Source organism: Prunus persica, chromosome G8, assembly GCF_000346465.2.
Source record: "Prunus persica cultivar Lovell chromosome G8, Prunus_persica_NCBIv2, whole genome shotgun sequence".
Classification (NCBI taxonomy): domain Eukaryota; kingdom Viridiplantae; phylum Streptophyta; class Magnoliopsida; order Rosales; family Rosaceae; genus Prunus; species Prunus persica.
The window spans coordinates 21,413,454-21,430,782 of NC_034016.1; the positions used below are offsets into that span (position 1 = coordinate 21,413,454).

Below are 17,329 nucleotides of genomic sequence, written 5' to 3' on the forward strand. Positions count from 1 at the left end.
TGTGTGCTGGGGGTCTTATTCAAACTATTTGGGCTGCCTGTATTAGCCTAGGCACTGGATCCGGAGCGGATCAAGTTAATCTGTATTAGCAAAGCAGATGTGCTTGGAAGTGCTCAATCAATTGTTTTGTTGTGGTTTGTCCTTAGCAAAGAGAAATGTGTGAGGGATAAGCGAGATATATGAGATCATGCTAAGCGTTCCATTTGTGCACAATATTTTCGTAGAGAACTGTAGGAAATAACTTGCTGCTGTGGGGGCAATGGCTCCCATTCTGCTACGAGAGCAATGCGTGAAGCTTCTTCAGTGCCTGCCTGCTGCTGTGTTTGCGCCTCACTGGCTCACTCTTGCGTTTGGGCGGGATGGTTTTACATATAAAAACTGGTCCTGCTTTGCACTTGGCGTCTTGGCCCAGTTTCCCTCCTACCTTTAATTTAATTCAACTTCAATTCTTGAGATGCACTAATCTCAACCATTCAATCAATATCTCCACTTGACTTCATTTCCTGGATGGCTTGGATTTGCACACTAATTGTAGTAATAGCAGGGGACTTCAAAACATTTAATTTCATCATTACAGGCAACTGACCCAATTTAGGGCTAAATGAGTAGTTCTAGTGCATTATTGTTGAGTAATAAAAGGTAGGTATAGGAGTTTTTTTAGGTTCATAAATAAAATGGATTTATTACATGTTTTGCACTTATATACTGAGTTTCGGTATCAATATCGATTGGTAAAAGTGTACATTTTATTGATGGCTACAAAAAAAAAGTTCAAGTTAATCCATATCACACTCATTTCGATAAATTAATTATCAAAATCTAATATAGATTAGTATGGTCTTATTCCTCATAGCAATATATAAAACACCCACACCCCGAATTTAAGTGCATAGATTAGTCTGATCTTATTCCCCATAGCAATCCACACAAAGACAAAATTAGAAAGTAAAAAGGTGAGTTCCTTTTGCTGATTTTCATATCCATGTAAGTGTAGATGCTAGAATTAAACTCCGTTAGTTACCCACTAGCCTCCACGCCTGCAAGTGGTTTTTTTAAAATTTATTTTAGAATTAAAAAAGATAATAGGTAGTTGTGTTCCATAAAAATAGGATACATTATCTGATTTTTTTTTCAATTTAATTTTTAAATATGAAAAGTGTGAATTTACCATATTATCCTCATTTAGTTAATAATTTCAATTTGTAATGTTTGCATTAACCAAGAGCATTTTCTAATATTTTATATGTTTCACCATTCTCTGTCTTTTACTTTATATATATACTAGCCTCTTTGCAAGCGCTTCTACGCCTGCGAGAGGCTTTTTTTTAAAAAAAATTTAAATTTATTTTAGAATTAAAAAATATAATGGATAGTTGTGTTCCATAAAAATAGGATACATTATCTGAATTTTTTTTTAATTTTAAATTTTTTAATATGAAAAATTATGAATTTACCATATTATCCTCATTTAATTAATAATTTTAATTCTTAATGTTTGCATTAACCAAGGGCATTTTCTGGTATTTTGAATGTTTCACCATTCTCTGCCTTTTGCTTTATATATATAGATATATAGAAGATAATAAAAAAATGCAACCAATATTTGGGGCTTGAGGTTCCACTCTCTCTAAACTTAGCAAGGCACCGCCGTCCATTCCAATGTGGGCTTCTTCTTGTCATTTGTTTATTGGGTCTAAAAATGTGGAGAGCCTTGGGTCCATGCAATGATCTAAAAATTCAGGCTAGGGTTCAGTTAGGGGTTTTCGTCTCTCTCTTCCACTGTGAGAACGATGAGAGAGCTACAGCTTTCGTTGAACCAAACCCAGAAGGTTCGGCTACAGAGAGCTCTCGAAAAGCTTGAGTCTTTGTCTTCAAAGGCCAATTCCAATGCTTCTGTTACTGTCGCCGATTCAATCCCTGTTAACTACGAAGACGGCCTTCTCAAGTACCTCTCCTCTCTGTCTTTAAAATGCTTGGCATGAATTTGAACTTGGGTTTTCTGTCAATTTTGGTTTTTCTCCGTAAAACCGTTTCTGGGCAACTCAGTTTTCTTGTAAATTCAGGGGACATGGGACCTCTGAGTTCAATGGTGAAGTTGTTGCCACCGTTTGCGGTATCGTCGAGCGCGTCAATAAGCTGGTCTATGTGCGTGCTCTAAGGGCCAGGTACTCACTAATTCACTGTGTTATTTATTTATTTTTTCCGATAATTTTTATGGAAACTTTGCTCCTTATTGCTTATGGAATTATCAAAAAACAAAAATGATGGTAGGTACAAGCCAGAGGTTGGAGATATCATAGTGGGGCGTGTTATTGAGGTAAAAGAAAGAAATGCTTAACCCCCTTTTAGTTAATTTTGTTTAAAATTTGATTATTGATGCTTTGTTTTCTTTGTTGAGATATGTTTAGTTTTATGGGTCTTGTTATAATCTGATAATTGTTTATTGTTCAGGTTGCTCCAAAGCGTTGGAGAGTGGAGATAAACTATAGCCATGATGCAGTGTTGATGCTTTCTTCAATGAACTTACCTGACGGCATCCAGGTATAGCTGTTAGCCCGAATTGGTAGCATGCATCAGTAGTGATAAATTTCCTTTACCAGAGAAGCAAGCTAACAAGTAATGGTGATATTGAAGATATTGACACAAAGCACGGAGTTCTGTTCTATAGATTCATGTAAATCTGTTAGATGGTCTGTTTTTCTTTGTTTGAACTTTCGTTTATCAATCTGAAGGCTGATGCAAATTGTGAGTTGGAAGTATGGAAATTCTTTCCTTTTGATCCTCTAAATTCTGTTTCTTTAGATAACTAGTGGATATTCCACTAACTGGGAAAAGATGCATGAGTATCAGTATTACATGAATATAGTTAGAGAGCATCTTTTGGCATTTACAAGGGAAAACACATTTGAGCAACTCTGATATTAATTCTAATATAAAACGCAAGGAAAATTGCTCCATTTTCCCTTCTATTCCCCCTTTTAAGTTTTACTCTTTCATTGCTAGAGGCGACGAACTGCTCTGGATGAACTCAACATGCGCAGCATTTTTGAGGAGAATGATGTCATTTGTGTAAGTCCTCTAACATATATTACTGGCCTAATCGAATCATGAAAAAAGAAAGGAATAAGTTAAGAACTGATCCAGTGTTGCAAATACTTGCCCTTTTCCAGGCTGAAGTTCGTGGTTTTCAACATGATGGTTTACATCTCCAAGCAAGAAGTCAGAAGTATGGAAAGGTTTGTCTTCTTTTTATGTATTGACTGTTAGAAGGATGCTTCTGATCATTATCTTACTTGAGCTTGCTTATCTTGCATTCTATTTAGCTGTTATGGGATATTTTCGTCGTCATTATTGCTTCCCTCAATCAGTTTTAATTTGCATTGCTTTCGTTGCATCCATCCGATGTGGTCCTATGATTATCCATTGTTTTGTTATTGGTTTTCATTATGATTATAACCTGCATTGCAGCTTGGAAGGGGTCAATTGCTGACAGTCCCTCCTTATCTGGTGAAAAGACGCAAGCAGCACTTCCATCATTTAGAAAACTATGGTATTGACCTGATAATTGGCTGTAATGGATTCATCTGGGTTGGGGAACATGTTCAAGTGACAGACGATATGGTAGTGGATCAAGTGAACAAGTCTGAACAAGATGATGCCAAACCTGATGAAAATTCCATTAGTCCCGAAGATCAAGGGAAAAACTACACTCGGCAAGAGACAAGAGAGAACATATGCAGGGCTGCAAATGCTATCCGCGTATTGTCTACTTTAGGCTTCAATATTACTGTAGAAGTAATCACGGAGACGGTTGATTTGAGCACTTCTATAAATGTTGCTATACATGAAATGCTGGGTTCAGAGTTCTATGTTTTGGTTGCAGAGAAGGAGTCTGTAAGGCGAAGCATGACAAAAAAAAAGTGATGACTGTGTGTCCACTTTTGAGTTCTGTTATAAGAGAGTTGTTCGTCCTTAATCCTTTTCTTTTATCTTTATATTTTACACAATCAAACGTATTTTTGGAGAACCAGTGAACAGAAGAGTTATACTCCATCCAATCTCATCTCATTAAATAGAGAGATGGCATCCTCTTCGTCTATCGAAATCATAGTTGTCCAAGACACTACGTTGCGATCATCATGCACTGAAAGACTAATTTTGCATCTTCAGTAACCTCACACTTTGAATATGTCGAGATCAATACATTACAAACTGAAACATGACTTCCGTATCCTGATTTAATTGTCAAGCCATGTATCTGTTTCCCAAGTTCTAAATTCATTTCATGACCGCAAGCTGAAACTGCACTAGTAAATGACATGATCTAACTCCATCCCTTCTCCCACCATCTCAATAAAGACAAAAATCGCCTCAAGGCCATGATTTCCCTCTTGAGAGTAACCTGATAGTATTGCATTCCATGAAACCAGATCCTCATTCGCCATTTCATCAAACACACTCCTAACAACTCCATTAAAATTCATCCTAAGAGCAAAATTCAATGCACCTTCACTTGTTCGAAACCCCGAAAGAATAGTATTCCAAGAAACTATATCAGTATAGCACATAGTCTCAAAGATAAGTAAGGGACCATCAAACTGTCCAGCTTTGGTGTACATACTCATCAAAGAATTTGAAATCGTAGTATACGAAGCAAACCCAGAAGAAACTGCAAACCCGTGAATTTGGCATCCGGGTTTGGGGTCCCCTTGACAGGCCTTGACAGCAAGGGTAACGGTAACTTCATCGATGTTATGAGACAAATGTAGTTGATGTTGCTTACAGAACATGTCAAGGGCTCTAAGGGTAACGGTAACTTCATCGATGTTATGAGACAAATGTAGTTGATGTTGCTTACAGAACATGTCAAGGGCTCTAAGGGTAACGGTAACTTCATCGAGTTCGTTTCTCTGTCTCTTCATTTCACTAGCGCACCACATTCCTCTGCGAGTGCAAGCTTCGTCTGTCTTCATTTGGAACAAAAAGGAGGCGGCCAGACCAGACCAGGCTGCCTAGGGGCCGCCTAGACCCACCCTCGCCGCCTAGAACCGCCCAGGCCGCCTAGAACCTCCCAGGCTGCCTAGGCCCCGCCTAGAACCGCCTAGGCCCCGCCTAGAACCGCCTAGGCCGCCTAACTCCCTTCTTGCATCAGAGTTGTTATCTTAGTGGAGATTTCAATAGCTGAACGACATTTGATGGTTTTCGTAGAGAGAGTCCAATCCAATCCAATCAACGCAGCAGCTGAAACGAAAGAAAAAAAATCGAAGCTTGAGTTGAGAGAGAGAGGCTCAAGACCGAGCCTTTGTAGCTTGGAAGCGCTTACAGAGAAGCATCTGTGGCTGCGAGCGCAAGCTTCGCGTTCGTTTTGGAATATATTTAACGAGTATAGCCGCGCAGCTATACCGTTAAATATTCAAATATGTTCAGAGAGTATAGCCGCACGGCTATACCTTGAAAATAATATATTTAAATAGTATAGCCGCTCGTCTATACCTTTAAAATTCAAAATATTCAAAGAGTATAGCCATACGGCTATACAGTTAAAATAATATAGCAGCGTGGCGATACTATTTAAATATACAATTTTGTCATGTTATTTTAAAATACCACTTTAGCTAGTTAGGATAGAGTTATTTCTTCAATTATTTTTTTATACCAGTGATATTGGGGAATGAGAATTTAAATTCTTTCCGATACCTCCAATTCAAATGATTTTCAGCTATTAGTCCATTATGCAAGAATAAAAAATGGATTTTATTTATAAGAAATAATACGGATTAAACCCATAAATACATCAACAACAAATAGGGATCCACCAACATTTTGGGGATAAAAGAATCTTGAATTTCAGAGTATAAAATTGCTTGTGTAAGAATTTACTTTCTAAAATGTATCCAGCTTTCTTCTGTTTTTATTCGAACTGGGAGTTTATGAGGAAATTCGAAGTCTTTTGGAAATGGGTTTTTGTGATTTTGATGTTAATCGAAAACCCATTGATGGGATTTTGAATTTGAAGTGATTGGATTATTGTAGTAACAGGATTATTTCAAGTGGATGTGTTGCACTTGACCAGCTGGTCTAGTTAATTGCAACTCAAAAATTTAGCATGCATTTGGATAGGGGTGCTGATTTCCTTGTTGGGTTTTCTTCGGTTATGTTTTTATGGTAATTTAAATAAGCTAAGCTTGTATATTGTCTCTGTTGCATATATAGTCTCATACTATCTCCATCATCATCAACCATAATGAGTAGTCTGAATTATCATTTGATATGGTTATGGAGAAATTCTGGACGCAGAAAACTTACTTATAGATACTGACAATCCATGCGTGCTTAGTAACTGTGATAGCATGATTCTGCATTAGTTTTTCTTTTGTTTTCGTTGTCAAAAATGCCAAGTGCATGCTATAACTTGCCATTGCAATGTTCCTTCTGTATAACAGCCTTGGCGCAGCAGTGATCACATCTGTAGTAGGAATCATGATTCATGTGTGTTCTTGTGTTTGTTGTGCTGGGCACAAGACGGAACAACAGGTTCCAATCTAATGTGATGAAGGGTCGGGATTCAAGAATGAAGGCAACAAATGACATGCTTTAACTACATGCGTGTGATCAAATTCCAGGCTTGGGAGGAGCACTTTAATAAGAGAATTCAGGCTTTCCGTGAGTCAGAGTTTTGCTGGTAAGAGATCCTATTCTCTGTTTAATCTAAATTGTATACGTTGTTTTCTTTGCTAACTGATGAGAATTTATCACCCACCACAAGGCATCAAATTGATCAGATATTCTCAATTTCTTCCCTTCATTTTGGGTATGACCATTGCCATGTACATCACTGTGCTTGCCATCTTTATCGTTGTATGCCAAAATTCGTGTTCAACAGTATTCTTGCTGATTCCACTTATCTGGTACCGGGTAGGTCATTCTTTTTATCATGCTGTTGATATTTATCAGTGTAAGAACTATAATGTTGCAATGAATATGTTCTTCTTGTTTAACAAATGTGTGTTAGACAGGAAAATAAAATATCTAGTTCTATGACCTTTGTCATGAATACTATTGGTCAATCCAACTCTTGTTAGACAGATAATATAAATGTTTTGAACTGAAACACCCCTATGCAGATATATGAATGTGCTAGACTGGAAAATTAAAATATCTTGTTTTATGAATGTGGCCTTCATTTTATGCTGAGATTTTTCTACTGTTTGGATTATAGGGTTACTATCTTGCATCATCTCGTGAATTAACTCGACTTGATTCATTCACATAAGCTCCTGTTATCCATCACTTCTCAGAGAGCGTATCCGGAGTTATGATGATCCGCTCTTGCAGAATGCAGAACATGTTCTCCAAGGAAAATATTAAACGGGTTTAACGCCAATGTAGGTAGGGATTTCCACAACAATGGGTCCAATGAGTGTTTGGTTTCCGTATGGAGATGCTTGGGAGTTTAGTTTTCTGCATTTCCACTGTATTCATGTTCCTGTTGCCAAGCAGTATAATAAAGCCAGGTACATCCTTCTTCTTTTTGGTGCGACACTTAACAAGATGTCTTATGTAGCACTTGATTCATGGCCAATTATGATATGGGATGCCTGAGTGTATAATACTTAGCGTATCTGATATAAATTAACATCTTATTTTGGCACATCTGATATAAATTAGCTGCAGTAGATGAGTGTCTATTTCAGAGATTTGGCTAAATCAGTTATTCCTTCATGGTGCAGAGAATGTTGGTTTAACCCTCTCCTACGGACTGGCCCTGAATGGTGTGCTGTTCTGGGGCATTTATATGAGCTGCTTTGTCGAAAATAAGATGGTATCGGTCGAGAGGATAAAACAATTTACAAACATCCCATCAAAAGAAGCATGGGAGATATCAAATCTTACATTCCATGAGCTGCTACACTCTACCCATTTGTCGTCCCAAATTGTATATTTGTAGTACATCTTCCATGGCTAGTTTTCATTACTTGGTCATCTCCATTACTTTGTCTCAAGCTAAATAAGCCCTGTTCCTTTTGATATCGTCCAAATACACCTTTGGTCCTCAAAGGCATTAGTCCAAGCATTCACGGGGGTGAAAAGACTGGTGTTGTGGGTCGAACAGGGAGCGGGAAATCAACTTTGATCCAAGTGTTCTTTAGGCTGGTGGAACCTTCAGGAGGCAAAATTATCATCGATGGGATTGATATAATATAACCACAATAGGGCTTCACGATATCAGGTCTCGCTTCGGGATCATTCCTCAAGAAAGAACCTGTCCTTTTTGAAGGAACTGTGAGAAGCAACATTGATCCAGTTAGGAATTTATTCAGATGAAGAAATTTGGAAGGTAAAAAACACAACGCTATCTGGTTTCCGGATTACATAATAGAGTAACCCGTAGCCTCAAAAAACAGTAAGATTGAATTATACAATTTGTTTGTATATGTTTGTCATCATTCACTTACTTAGATGAAACCATGCTGTATGTTTATTCACATTAAATCTTAATTTTCTTGTAGAGCCTTGAACGCTGCAAAACCTGATAGACTCAATTCTTTAGGTACGTGACTCTCCCCATTATTTACTCTCTGGAACTGAACTGCTAGCTAGCATAAGGATTAGGTACTGACTGTTTCCATCAAATTAAGTGGCTGATGAGGGCGACAACTGGAGCATGGGGCAAAGACAGCTTCTCTGTTTGGGGCGAGTTATGTTGAATCACAGCCGGCTCTTGTTCATGGACGAGGCCACGGCTTCAGTTGATTCACAGACACATGCTGTAATACAAAGGATCATCCGAGAGGATTTTGCTGCATGTGTAATAATCAGCATTGAAAATTCTCATCTCTCTCTCATGCGCAGTTGAAGTTGGGCAATTGCTCATCTCTCTCATGCGCCAGAGAGAAAAAACTCATCAAATTGAAGGGTCCGCTAGAATATTTAAAAATTCTATTTAAAGAGTATAGCCGCGCGACAATACCTTTCTCGGGCGGCTGTACTCTGGAAATACTATCTTAAAAAGGTAAAGCCGGGCGGCTATACCCTGTGAATATATTCGAATATTTTAAAGGGAGATTCACTATTATACCCAATGTAAGGGCCCAAATTATAAAAATATCCTATATGAAATGGACTTTAGAAATACACGCAAAGCTCATTTACAACATAACAAAGAGGCTTTTAACTTCTAATAAATTACAAAACTGCCATCAATTTTTTAAAACAAGCCCCACCCCAAAATCTCATAAAAATACCCAAAACATTCAATAGGGCATTAAAGTAATTTAATAATTAATATTAAATTTAATAAGGCCAGCTGGTTTGTTTTTGGGTTTGTTTATAGAAATTCAATGGTGTATGATTTATCTATAATATTAGTGCTAAAAATGGGTATATCACAAAATATCTATATTTTAAAAATATAGCTGCTCGGCTGGACGCTGAAAATACTATATTTAAAGGTATAGTCGCTTGGCTATATGCTTTAAATATATACGAATTTAAATTGCAACCAGCTTTCTTCTGTCCCTATTCGAATTGGGAGTTTCTGAGGAAATTCGAAGTCTTTGGGAAATGGGTTTTTGTGATTGTGAATTTGTGATGTTAATCGAAAACCCATTGATGGGATTTTGAATTTGAAGTGATTGGATTGGTTCTAAGGGCCTCTCATGGGGAGATTTCTTGGCGGGTTTGTGTTGCCTCTGCTGCTGCTAACAGGTATTTAAATGAAAATCCCTTTTGTTCATTTGTTTTAATAACCATGTTATTGTAGTAACAGGATTATTTCAAGTGGATGTGTTGCACTTGACCCGCTGGTCTAGTTAATTGCAACTCAAAAATTTAGCATGCATTTGAATTGGGGTGCTGATTTCCTTGTTGGGTTTTCTTCAGTTATGTTCTTATGGTACTTTAGATAAGCTAAGCCTGTATATTGTCTCTATTTCTTCAGTGTCAAACCTTAGTTAGGTTTGATTGTATTCATGCAGAAAATGCAACCTAGGAGACAAAAGAAAATGATTTTGGTGTTTTTGATACTGCTTCTTATTATATTGAATGCTGGAAATTTCTCGTATTTATCCAATACTGTAAACTTTGGATTATACTTCTAGGAAGTTTCCTATAGTTATTGTCAGTTGCATGACAGTTGTAAGATCATGTTTATTTATTCTGGAAAGTATAGTCCTCAGTTATTTAGTGGATATTCCGGTTACTGGGAAAAAGATGTATGAGTATTAGCTATATTTGAGGTTTTCAACATGATGGTTTGCATCTCCAAGCAAGAAGTCAGAAGTATGGAAAGGTTTGTCTTCTTTATATATATTGACTGTCAGAAGGATGCTTCTGATCATTATCTTACTTGAGCTTTCTTGTCTTGCATTCTATTTGGCTGTTATGAAAACTTTAAAGTCTACAACCTTTTCCATTCTCTCAAATGATAATGAGACTAGATACAAATATCATAGCTCGTCCTTTGGCGGCGGTTCGACTTCAAGGCACTCTTCATCCCAGTAGTAGGGGAACTTTAATTTTGCTGCAGCGTGAGGCACGAACCAGTTCTCATATGTGAACCTGAAATGAAGGAAAGAACTTAGAAGCATCATTCAAGCAAAATGAAAAAGTAAAAAATAAAACATAGAAGTGTAATAAAATTGAACCATCCTAGCAATCCAAAAAAGAAGAACTAAATAACCTAGAATGAGAAAATGAAAGAATGTGTCTGCATATCATGGTCCTCTTTTTGGATAATGAACATGAAGCAATTTCAAGAAGTATAGGTAATAGTAAACATTGAAGATGAAAGAAGATAGATTGCATACACTTTAACTGGGGGACGAGATATGACAACAAGCACTTGCAGATCCTCATGCTCATTTGTATTCCGGACCTGCATAGCAATGAGGATTGTAAATAAGTACGACTGGGTAAAAGTTGTGAGCCCTACTACAAGAAGAAATGTGATAATAAAAAATGACCAACTTACCCTCTGCTTAACTGTAAATAAGTCTTGGACCTAAACCCAGGATTTGGTCTCAGACGTATTACAGGGTTAACTATACTATACATCCCTATAAGAATTATGAATAAGCAAAAAAGTAACATAAACTGAATCATCACGAACGCTTATGAAATTTTCTAGGGTATAAAACAGACTAAGTGCAGAATACTTTGTTTTACCTGGTGAGCATCGTTAACAGGTACGTGAAATGTGCTATTTGCAAAGATAGAGAATTCTTGTGGTTTTCCAGGGGACTTCTCGTGTGAGTTTGGTGCAAGGTAGAGAGTTCCACTCCCCTTTAGGACAACAAAAACTTCTTCACAAGAATGCCTGTGTATTGGTGTGCCTGATCCTGGAGAAAATGTTTGCAGCCAAACCTCAACCTGTGAACCCAATAATTGCATCAAACATGATGTCCCCCAAAATATTTCTGGAATCTATAACTTGTTATTGCAAAGTAAGATTTGTAACGTCCAAGGCACGGTGAAGGACGAAAAGCTCTACAAACATAGTCAAATAAAAAAGATAGCCCATTTACTTCTCAAAGTATCAACATCATGAGTAATTATCAGACAACTTTCAGTGAAGTTTGTTTTAAGGTCAAGGTTATCATGCAAATGGTATTGTTTTTCAAGCCCCCAAGATCAAAAGAACAGTGAATTCTCTAATGAATGGTGCACTGCATACCTCTTTCAACCCATGCAAGAGTGAACCAGCAACAGTTGTGTGTACCAAACCTCCCCTTCCATAGTTACTCTGTGGAAGGGCACTGATATTTCTTACTTCAGGTAACCCTGAATCCAACATATACAATAGCAAGAGAACAGTTAATTAGCTTAATTTATATCATCAATAAGCAAGTTCACAATCTGAAGGTTATAAAAAAGGGGCGAATTCCATGGAACTTGAACCAAACAATCAAAACCTCCTCCTCCAAGCCACCGGGGAAATTTCACAAAGGGGGCAAGCTCAAATTCCCACCAAATAACCAAAATAAGAAGTTCAAGAAGAAACTAAACAAAACCAAACACCATCAGAGAATTATAAATTAAACGCAATAAGAAAAAAAAAACTATCAACAATCGTATCGAGCCACCAAAATAGACATAAATTAAAAAACCAGTCGGATTTCAGTCATAAAACACTGTAAATCAAGAAATGCCCACTTGAAGCACAAATTAGGTAAAGCACACTGAACCAGCTGTGATACTTGTTATTTCTGGGGCATACCCACAATCTGAATCCATAAAAGATTAAGCAAGAGCTTACCTTTGACTGAGCACTTGGAAGCTTCAGATATCGCACAGAAGAATAGCAAGCTCAAGAAGAAGATAGTGAGAGAAGGCCCTGCCATTTTCTCGTTAGTTCCACAACTTCTACATTCCGTGCGTTAAGTAATTTTATTTTCTAAAGTTCTGTTTTTACTTGTGTTGCGTAAGTTAATAGCGCTACAGGCCCAAAAGCACTTCCAGGCCCATGAGAGCAAGTGTTGGATCATGGTCGTGTAGGATAAGGCACGCAAGGCCAGTTCCCTCTTTCTTCTCTCTGCAACAGCTCTTTGCAGCCTTCCAAAAGGTTTAGGCTTTAGCAGGAGGAGATGAGTATTTGCTTAACTGCTGCTTGAGTGAGCTGAAAGCCACTGTTGAGTCAATCTCAGCTACACTCTAGATAAGCTGCGAGCACAATACTCAACCTGAGCCAACTCCTCGGACAGGTCAGCTTCTTCTTCTTCTTTCTCTAGAACTTCGTACAAGTTAAGACCTTTTCACTGAAGAACATGTAGATAAATAAGAAGATGATAAATTTATGGATTTTTGATAACTGGGCTTCTAAATCTTCAGTCTTGGGTGGTTTTTTTCCTTCAGATTTCCAGAGTTTGATATCTTCGTATTTTTTTACGTTTCTTTGTATTTCCCCTCTTCTGGGTTTTCTCAGTTAACCAACCAAGATAACCAAAACGGTTTCTCAAATTTAACAAAGACGTAAATAGAACACAATTTTTCTTTGGTACCTAAGATATTAGGCTAGATTTTGTAGAAATTTGTCTTCTAAATGTAATTAAGCCTCATTTGTTTGATGAAAAAGAATGCCTTGAAGTTGGAAAAAGCTTTTCTGAGTTGTTGAAGTTGATTAGAGAATATGCCTTCGTATTTTATTTTCCAAGTTTATTTTCATTATAACAATTGAGTCGGTTATTCAACAAGTATGAAAATAACAAAGATTCTGCAGATAGGGGTTCAATTTGAGTTATTTTCTTGCCTATGTTAAATCACTGTTATTTTGCTTTGCATGAGCGAAATATCAGGTTTTTTGTTTTTTGTTTTTGTTTTGGTGCATTAGCATTGTGTATTTTAATTATGTATATTTTTTTTCTCTCTTGTTAGGCTCATTGATAGTTTTAAATCTGGAACTATGAAGATCAGAAGCTATGCTGGTATTACCAAACCCAGCTTTTTGCTTGTGCATCCAGAGTTACCAGCACTTACATCTCGTAATCCCCAATTTACTTCTTTATTCACGTTCCGAATCCCTTGTAGCCGTGAGAAGTTGACTGGGATGATTACAAGGTCTCAGTATTCTGTTGCTGATAGAAGGTCGGCAACTAGATATGGGGATTCATCTGTGTCGAATAAAAACACCAATCGTCTGGGTCGGAGACAAGGAGGTTCTTCATCATTATATAGTCGTCCTAGTCTATTAGATATGAAGAATGATAGGATGGAAAATCGTGCACGAGTTTATGAGTTCTTGCGAGGGATTGGTATTGTCCCCGATGAGCTTGATGGGTTGGAGCTTCCTGTTACAGTTGAAGTTATGAGGGAACGTGTGGATTTTCTTCACAAGCTGGGGCTTACAATTGAAGACCTTAACAACTATCCACTTGTTCTAGGCTGCAGTGTGAAGAAAAACATGATTCCTGTACTTGATTATCTTGGAAAATTGGGTGTTAGGAAGTCCACTTTCACAGAGTTCTTGAGAAGATATCCACAAGTCCTGCATGCTAGTGTTGTTATTGACCTTTCACCAGTGGTCAAGTATCTTCAAGGAATGGATATCAAACCTGATGATATTCCCCGGGTTCTTGAAAGATATCCAGAAGTCTTGGGATTCAAGCTTGAGGGGACCATGAGCACTTCAGTGGCTTATTTAGTCGGAATTGGGGTCGCAAGAAGAGAGATTGGAGGGGTGTTAACTAGATACCCCGAGATTTTAGGGATGCGTGTAGGTAGGGTGATCAAGCCTTTTGTTGAGTATCTTGAAGATTTGGGTATTCCAAGATTAGGCGTGGCTAGACTGATAGAGAAGCGGCCTCACATCCTTGGATTTGGATTGGAGGAGAGGGTGAAACCAAATGTTCAATCTCTTTTGGAGTTTTGTGTTCGAAAAGAATCACTTGCTTCTGTAGTGGCACAATATCCTGAGATAATAGGAATTGATCTGAAGCCTAAGCTTCTCGGTCAACAAAGTTCACTCAAGTCAGTAATTGATTTGAGTCCTGAGGAGTTTGGCGGAGTTGTTGAGAAGATGCCTCAGGTTGTTAGCCTCAGTGATAGACCTATGATGAAGCATGTAGATTTCCTTAAGAATTGTGGATTCTCCTTGGAACAAGTGAGGAAGATGGTCGCAGGGTGCCCTCAATTGCTTGCCTTGAATCTTGACATCATGAAACTTAGCTTTGATTTCTTTCAAACAGAGATGCAAAGGCCTTTGGATGACTTGGTTGATTTCCCGGCGTTCTTTACTTACGGTCTGGAATCTACTATAAAACCAAGACATAAGATGGTTTCAAAGAAGGGGTTGAAATGCTCCCTTGGATGGCTTCTTAATTGCTCTGATGATAAGTTTGCACAACGGATGGACTATGACACTATCGAAATGGAGGAGATGGAGTTGTTGCCATCATTTGATATGAATACACTCACAGAACCCAGGAGCGATGATTCGGGTTCAGACTACGATGACAGTGATGATGATTATGTATAGAATGATCACTCAATTTCAGGGAATCACCTTCAAAAGTTTGGCTTTTCAATTTGGGGTTTCCTGTAAATTTTATGGATGTTATATTTATGAAAGTAAATTTCTTTACTTGAAGCATTTTTACACACTTCCACCTTTTGGCTAAACACACCAATTTCAATACTTGTTTCTGAGAACAGATAGTAATAACTATGACAAGATTGTAATTAGACACCCATGAGGAAGCGAGTAAATATTCTAATTTTCTAAAGGAGATGTATGAATAGCAGTATAGATTGTCATGTGACAGAAAAAAGGGAAAAAGATTCAGGATTTCTATGTACAAATTTATAATTGCATTGCTCTGTTCGACTATATTTTCACTTGTTAATATCCATCCTATATAAACAAGAGCGCCTGAACACAAATGCATTCGTTCATCACGACATGTTTCAAAAATTGATGATGGCTTTGGCTCCTGCAGGCTGCAGGGGAGGCAAGCACCATTTTGTCCTGTAAATGTACAAGCTCTCCTCGTACTTTGGGGCCATCAGCATTGAGAAATTTCATATAATGTCATGTGCCTATCATTTCATTTGAAAAAAGGAAGCGATTTGGATTCTAGCTTTTTCTTTGCAGCCAACCAAGCTGTAGAAACAGAATATATGCTTCTATGTTAGAAGAAAAAATGTCACAATTATTAAAGGGAATGCCTAATTCATATATCTGATTACATACCTTCCATGCATACATGGCGAAGAAGGCTACGGTGTCGGCGGACCAAACAACTGCAAAGGACTTCCAAAAGAATGGGATTGTCACATTAAGTAAAGGGACGAGAAGAAAGAGATAGTTTAGAGCTTCTTTCTCATTTTTTGAGCAGTCTCGTGCACGCAGTGAAGGAATCGCTGCAAAAATTAGAAAGTTGGATTCTTTGTTAGAATCCAATTCTGCAGTATGTAAAATAATCATCATGTACACATTGCTCTGTAAACCATGAAAATGAAACAGCTGCCTATTTCACTTCAATGTGAAAAGTTTCCATATATGGTTCTTCTTATATTGACAGATAAGTTATGGTATATCTCAAATATACCTAAAGTACAGGAGAAAAATTTGCAGTTAAGTTCAGTGGGGAATAACTTACTAAACATCCAAATGGACCACATGCCCATCAATCTCCATATGTCTGGTTCATTTGAAGGGAATACGATATTAAAAGACAGAACTCCACCAAGCAGCATGGAGGCATAGGCTTGAACCTCAAAAACAGTGTACAGAGTACTGCCAGGCACAGCAGGGTTTTTGGAAGCTGTGGAAGCCCTTGGTGCAAAGGTTGCAGCAGTCTTCTGAACAACCTGTTAGGCAAATGGAAGCATAACCTTGAGATATTATTGATAACACAATAACTTTCAATCTGAAAACCAGTCTATCATTACATAGGGGATATGCAAAACAAAAAGGAACCCAGGTACTAAGACTCTAAAACTGTAAGTAAAATATATAAACTAGCTGGGACCTATTTCTATCATGTTCTAGCTAGTACTGAAGCTAAAAAATTATGCCTTTCCAAATCTATTTCTACCATGACCTATTTCACAATCCAACTAAAATTGTACAAAAATGCAGTCGCACACATAGAAGAAGAAAAAAGGGCAGTTTCTTGGAGCTGGCATTCATGAAATAATTCTAATAAATTGTAATTCAGGGTACCCCAGTAGAATCAAAAGAAAAAAAACCAACCTTTTTGAGGTCCTTGTCAAGTGGAGAAGCAGGGGAGGCCTTGCCTGCTTCCTTTGGATCAGCTTCTAGCTCTTGTTTTGGCTCCTCCACTGCCTGTGCCTGTGTATCTAACTCATTGGTATTGGCATTGGCATATAGTTTGAAGAAGACTCTGCTGGGAAATGGAGATATGTTTCTCGGGTTTGAAACAGTAAAAGGAAATCTTGAAATTTGGTGGTTGCAGAGAGAAGTTGAAGTTAAGGCGTTCATGTTTAAACACTCTACTGATAAGATCACTGCCAACTCAACAAGAAGGAGATGCAAAGAAAACAGAGGGAGATAAGAAACTAAAGGTAGGGAACAGAGCTCGTAGACCGAGATTTGGGCCTCACTTTCTAACACCAAAAACAGCCCAAAATATTGACTGTGGGCCCAATCGTTGGCCCAATTATAAAGAACATACATGGGGCCCACCAGTTGAAACCCAAAAAGAAACGAACACTTGTAGGACGCCAATTATTTCCCCGCGAAAACCAATCACCGCAGTCCGTCAGATCGAGTCTCGAGTCTCGAGGCTAAAACCGGAAAAGTAAAAAAATTTCCCGATGTTCTAATTTCCTATTGGTCAGGAGATTACTTATTACTGGCTACAACATAATA

The 17,329-nt window shown here is 37.8% G+C and overlaps 5 protein-coding genes across 5 annotated transcripts; 2 read left to right on the plus strand and 3 right to left on the minus strand.

Moving 5' to 3' along the window:
- LOC18768353 (exosome complex component RRP4 homolog) lies at positions 1,703-4,121 on the plus strand. Its single transcript, XM_007200339.2, has 7 exons — positions 1,703-1,945; positions 2,064-2,165; positions 2,272-2,317; positions 2,452-2,541; positions 3,004-3,069; positions 3,171-3,236; positions 3,469-4,121. The coding sequence occupies exons 1-7, from the start codon at positions 1,791-1,793 to the stop codon at positions 3,922-3,924; spliced, it is 981 nt and encodes a 326-aa protein (XP_007200401.1). The 5' UTR covers positions 1,703-1,790; the 3' UTR covers positions 3,925-4,121.
- Positions 4,308-4,922, minus strand: LOC109946270 (pentatricopeptide repeat-containing protein At4g32430, mitochondrial-like). The gene has a single exon (XM_020553604.1). The coding sequence runs from the start codon at positions 4,920-4,922 to the stop codon at positions 4,308-4,310; it is 615 nt and encodes a 204-aa protein (XP_020409193.1).
- On the minus strand, positions 10,283-12,391 carry LOC18767909 (auxin-binding protein T85). The gene is made up of 5 exons (XM_007201264.2): positions 12,257-12,391; positions 11,675-11,781; positions 11,167-11,370; positions 10,809-10,876; positions 10,283-10,560 (listed from the first exon to the last, which is right to left on the minus strand). The coding sequence occupies exons 1-5, from the start codon at positions 12,339-12,341 to the stop codon at positions 10,449-10,451; spliced, it is 576 nt and encodes a 191-aa protein (XP_007201326.1). The 5' UTR covers positions 12,342-12,391; the 3' UTR covers positions 10,283-10,448.
- On the plus strand, positions 12,510-15,096 carry LOC18767328 (transcription termination factor MTERF4, chloroplastic). Its single transcript, XM_007201639.2, has 2 exons — positions 12,510-12,701; positions 13,372-15,096. The coding sequence occupies exon 2, from the start codon at positions 13,400-13,402 to the stop codon at positions 14,969-14,971; it is 1,572 nt and encodes a 523-aa protein (XP_007201701.1). The 5' UTR covers positions 12,510-12,701; positions 13,372-13,399; the 3' UTR covers positions 14,972-15,096.
- On the minus strand, positions 15,207-17,005 carry LOC18766763. Its single transcript, XM_007201452.2, has 4 exons — positions 16,691-17,005; positions 16,095-16,305; positions 15,686-15,855; positions 15,207-15,595 (listed from the first exon to the last, which is right to left on the minus strand). The coding sequence occupies exons 1-4, from the start codon at positions 16,937-16,939 to the stop codon at positions 15,569-15,571; spliced, it is 657 nt and encodes a 218-aa protein (XP_007201514.1). The 5' UTR covers positions 16,940-17,005; the 3' UTR covers positions 15,207-15,568.

Coding starts and splice junctions, on each gene's coding strand:
- LOC18768353 (XM_007200339.2), top strand. CDS start 1,791: ATGAGAGAGCTACAGCTTTCGTTGAACCAAACCCAGAAGGTTCGGCTA. Junction 2,542..3,003: donor ACTTACCTGACGGCATCCAG/GTATAGCTGTTA, acceptor TTTCATTGCTAG/AGGCGACGAACTGCTCTGGA. Junction 3,237..3,468: donor GAAGTCAGAAGTATGGAAAG/GTTTGTCTTCTT, acceptor CCTGCATTGCAG/CTTGGAAGGGGTCAATTGCT.
- LOC109946270 (XM_020553604.1), bottom strand. CDS start 4,922: ATGAAGAGACAGAGAAACGAACTCGATGAAGTTACCGTTACCCTTAGA.
- LOC18767909 (XM_007201264.2), bottom strand. CDS start 12,341: ATGGCAGGGCCTTCTCTCACTATCTTCTTCTTGAGCTTGCTATTCTTC. Junction 11,782..12,256: donor TTCCAAGTGCTCAGTCAAAG/GTAAGCTCTTGC, acceptor TGTTGGATTCAG/GGTTACCTGAAGTAAGAAAT. Junction 11,371..11,674: donor TCTTGCATGGGTTGAAAGAG/GTATGCAGTGCA, acceptor TTGGGTTCACAG/GTTGAGGTTTGGCTGCAAAC.
- LOC18767328 (XM_007201639.2), top strand. CDS start 13,400: ATGAAGATCAGAAGCTATGCTGGTATTACCAAACCCAGCTTTTTGCTT.
- LOC18766763 (XM_007201452.2), bottom strand. CDS start 16,939: ATGAACGCCTTAACTTCAACTTCTCTCTGCAACCACCAAATTTCAAGA. Junction 16,306..16,690: donor TTGACAAGGACCTCAAAAAG/GTTGGTTTTTTT, acceptor TTTGCCTAACAG/GTTGTTCAGAAGACTGCTGC. Junction 15,596..15,685: donor TCGCCATGTATGCATGGAAG/GTATGTAATCAG, acceptor CTGTTTCTACAG/CTTGGTTGGCTGCAAAGAAA.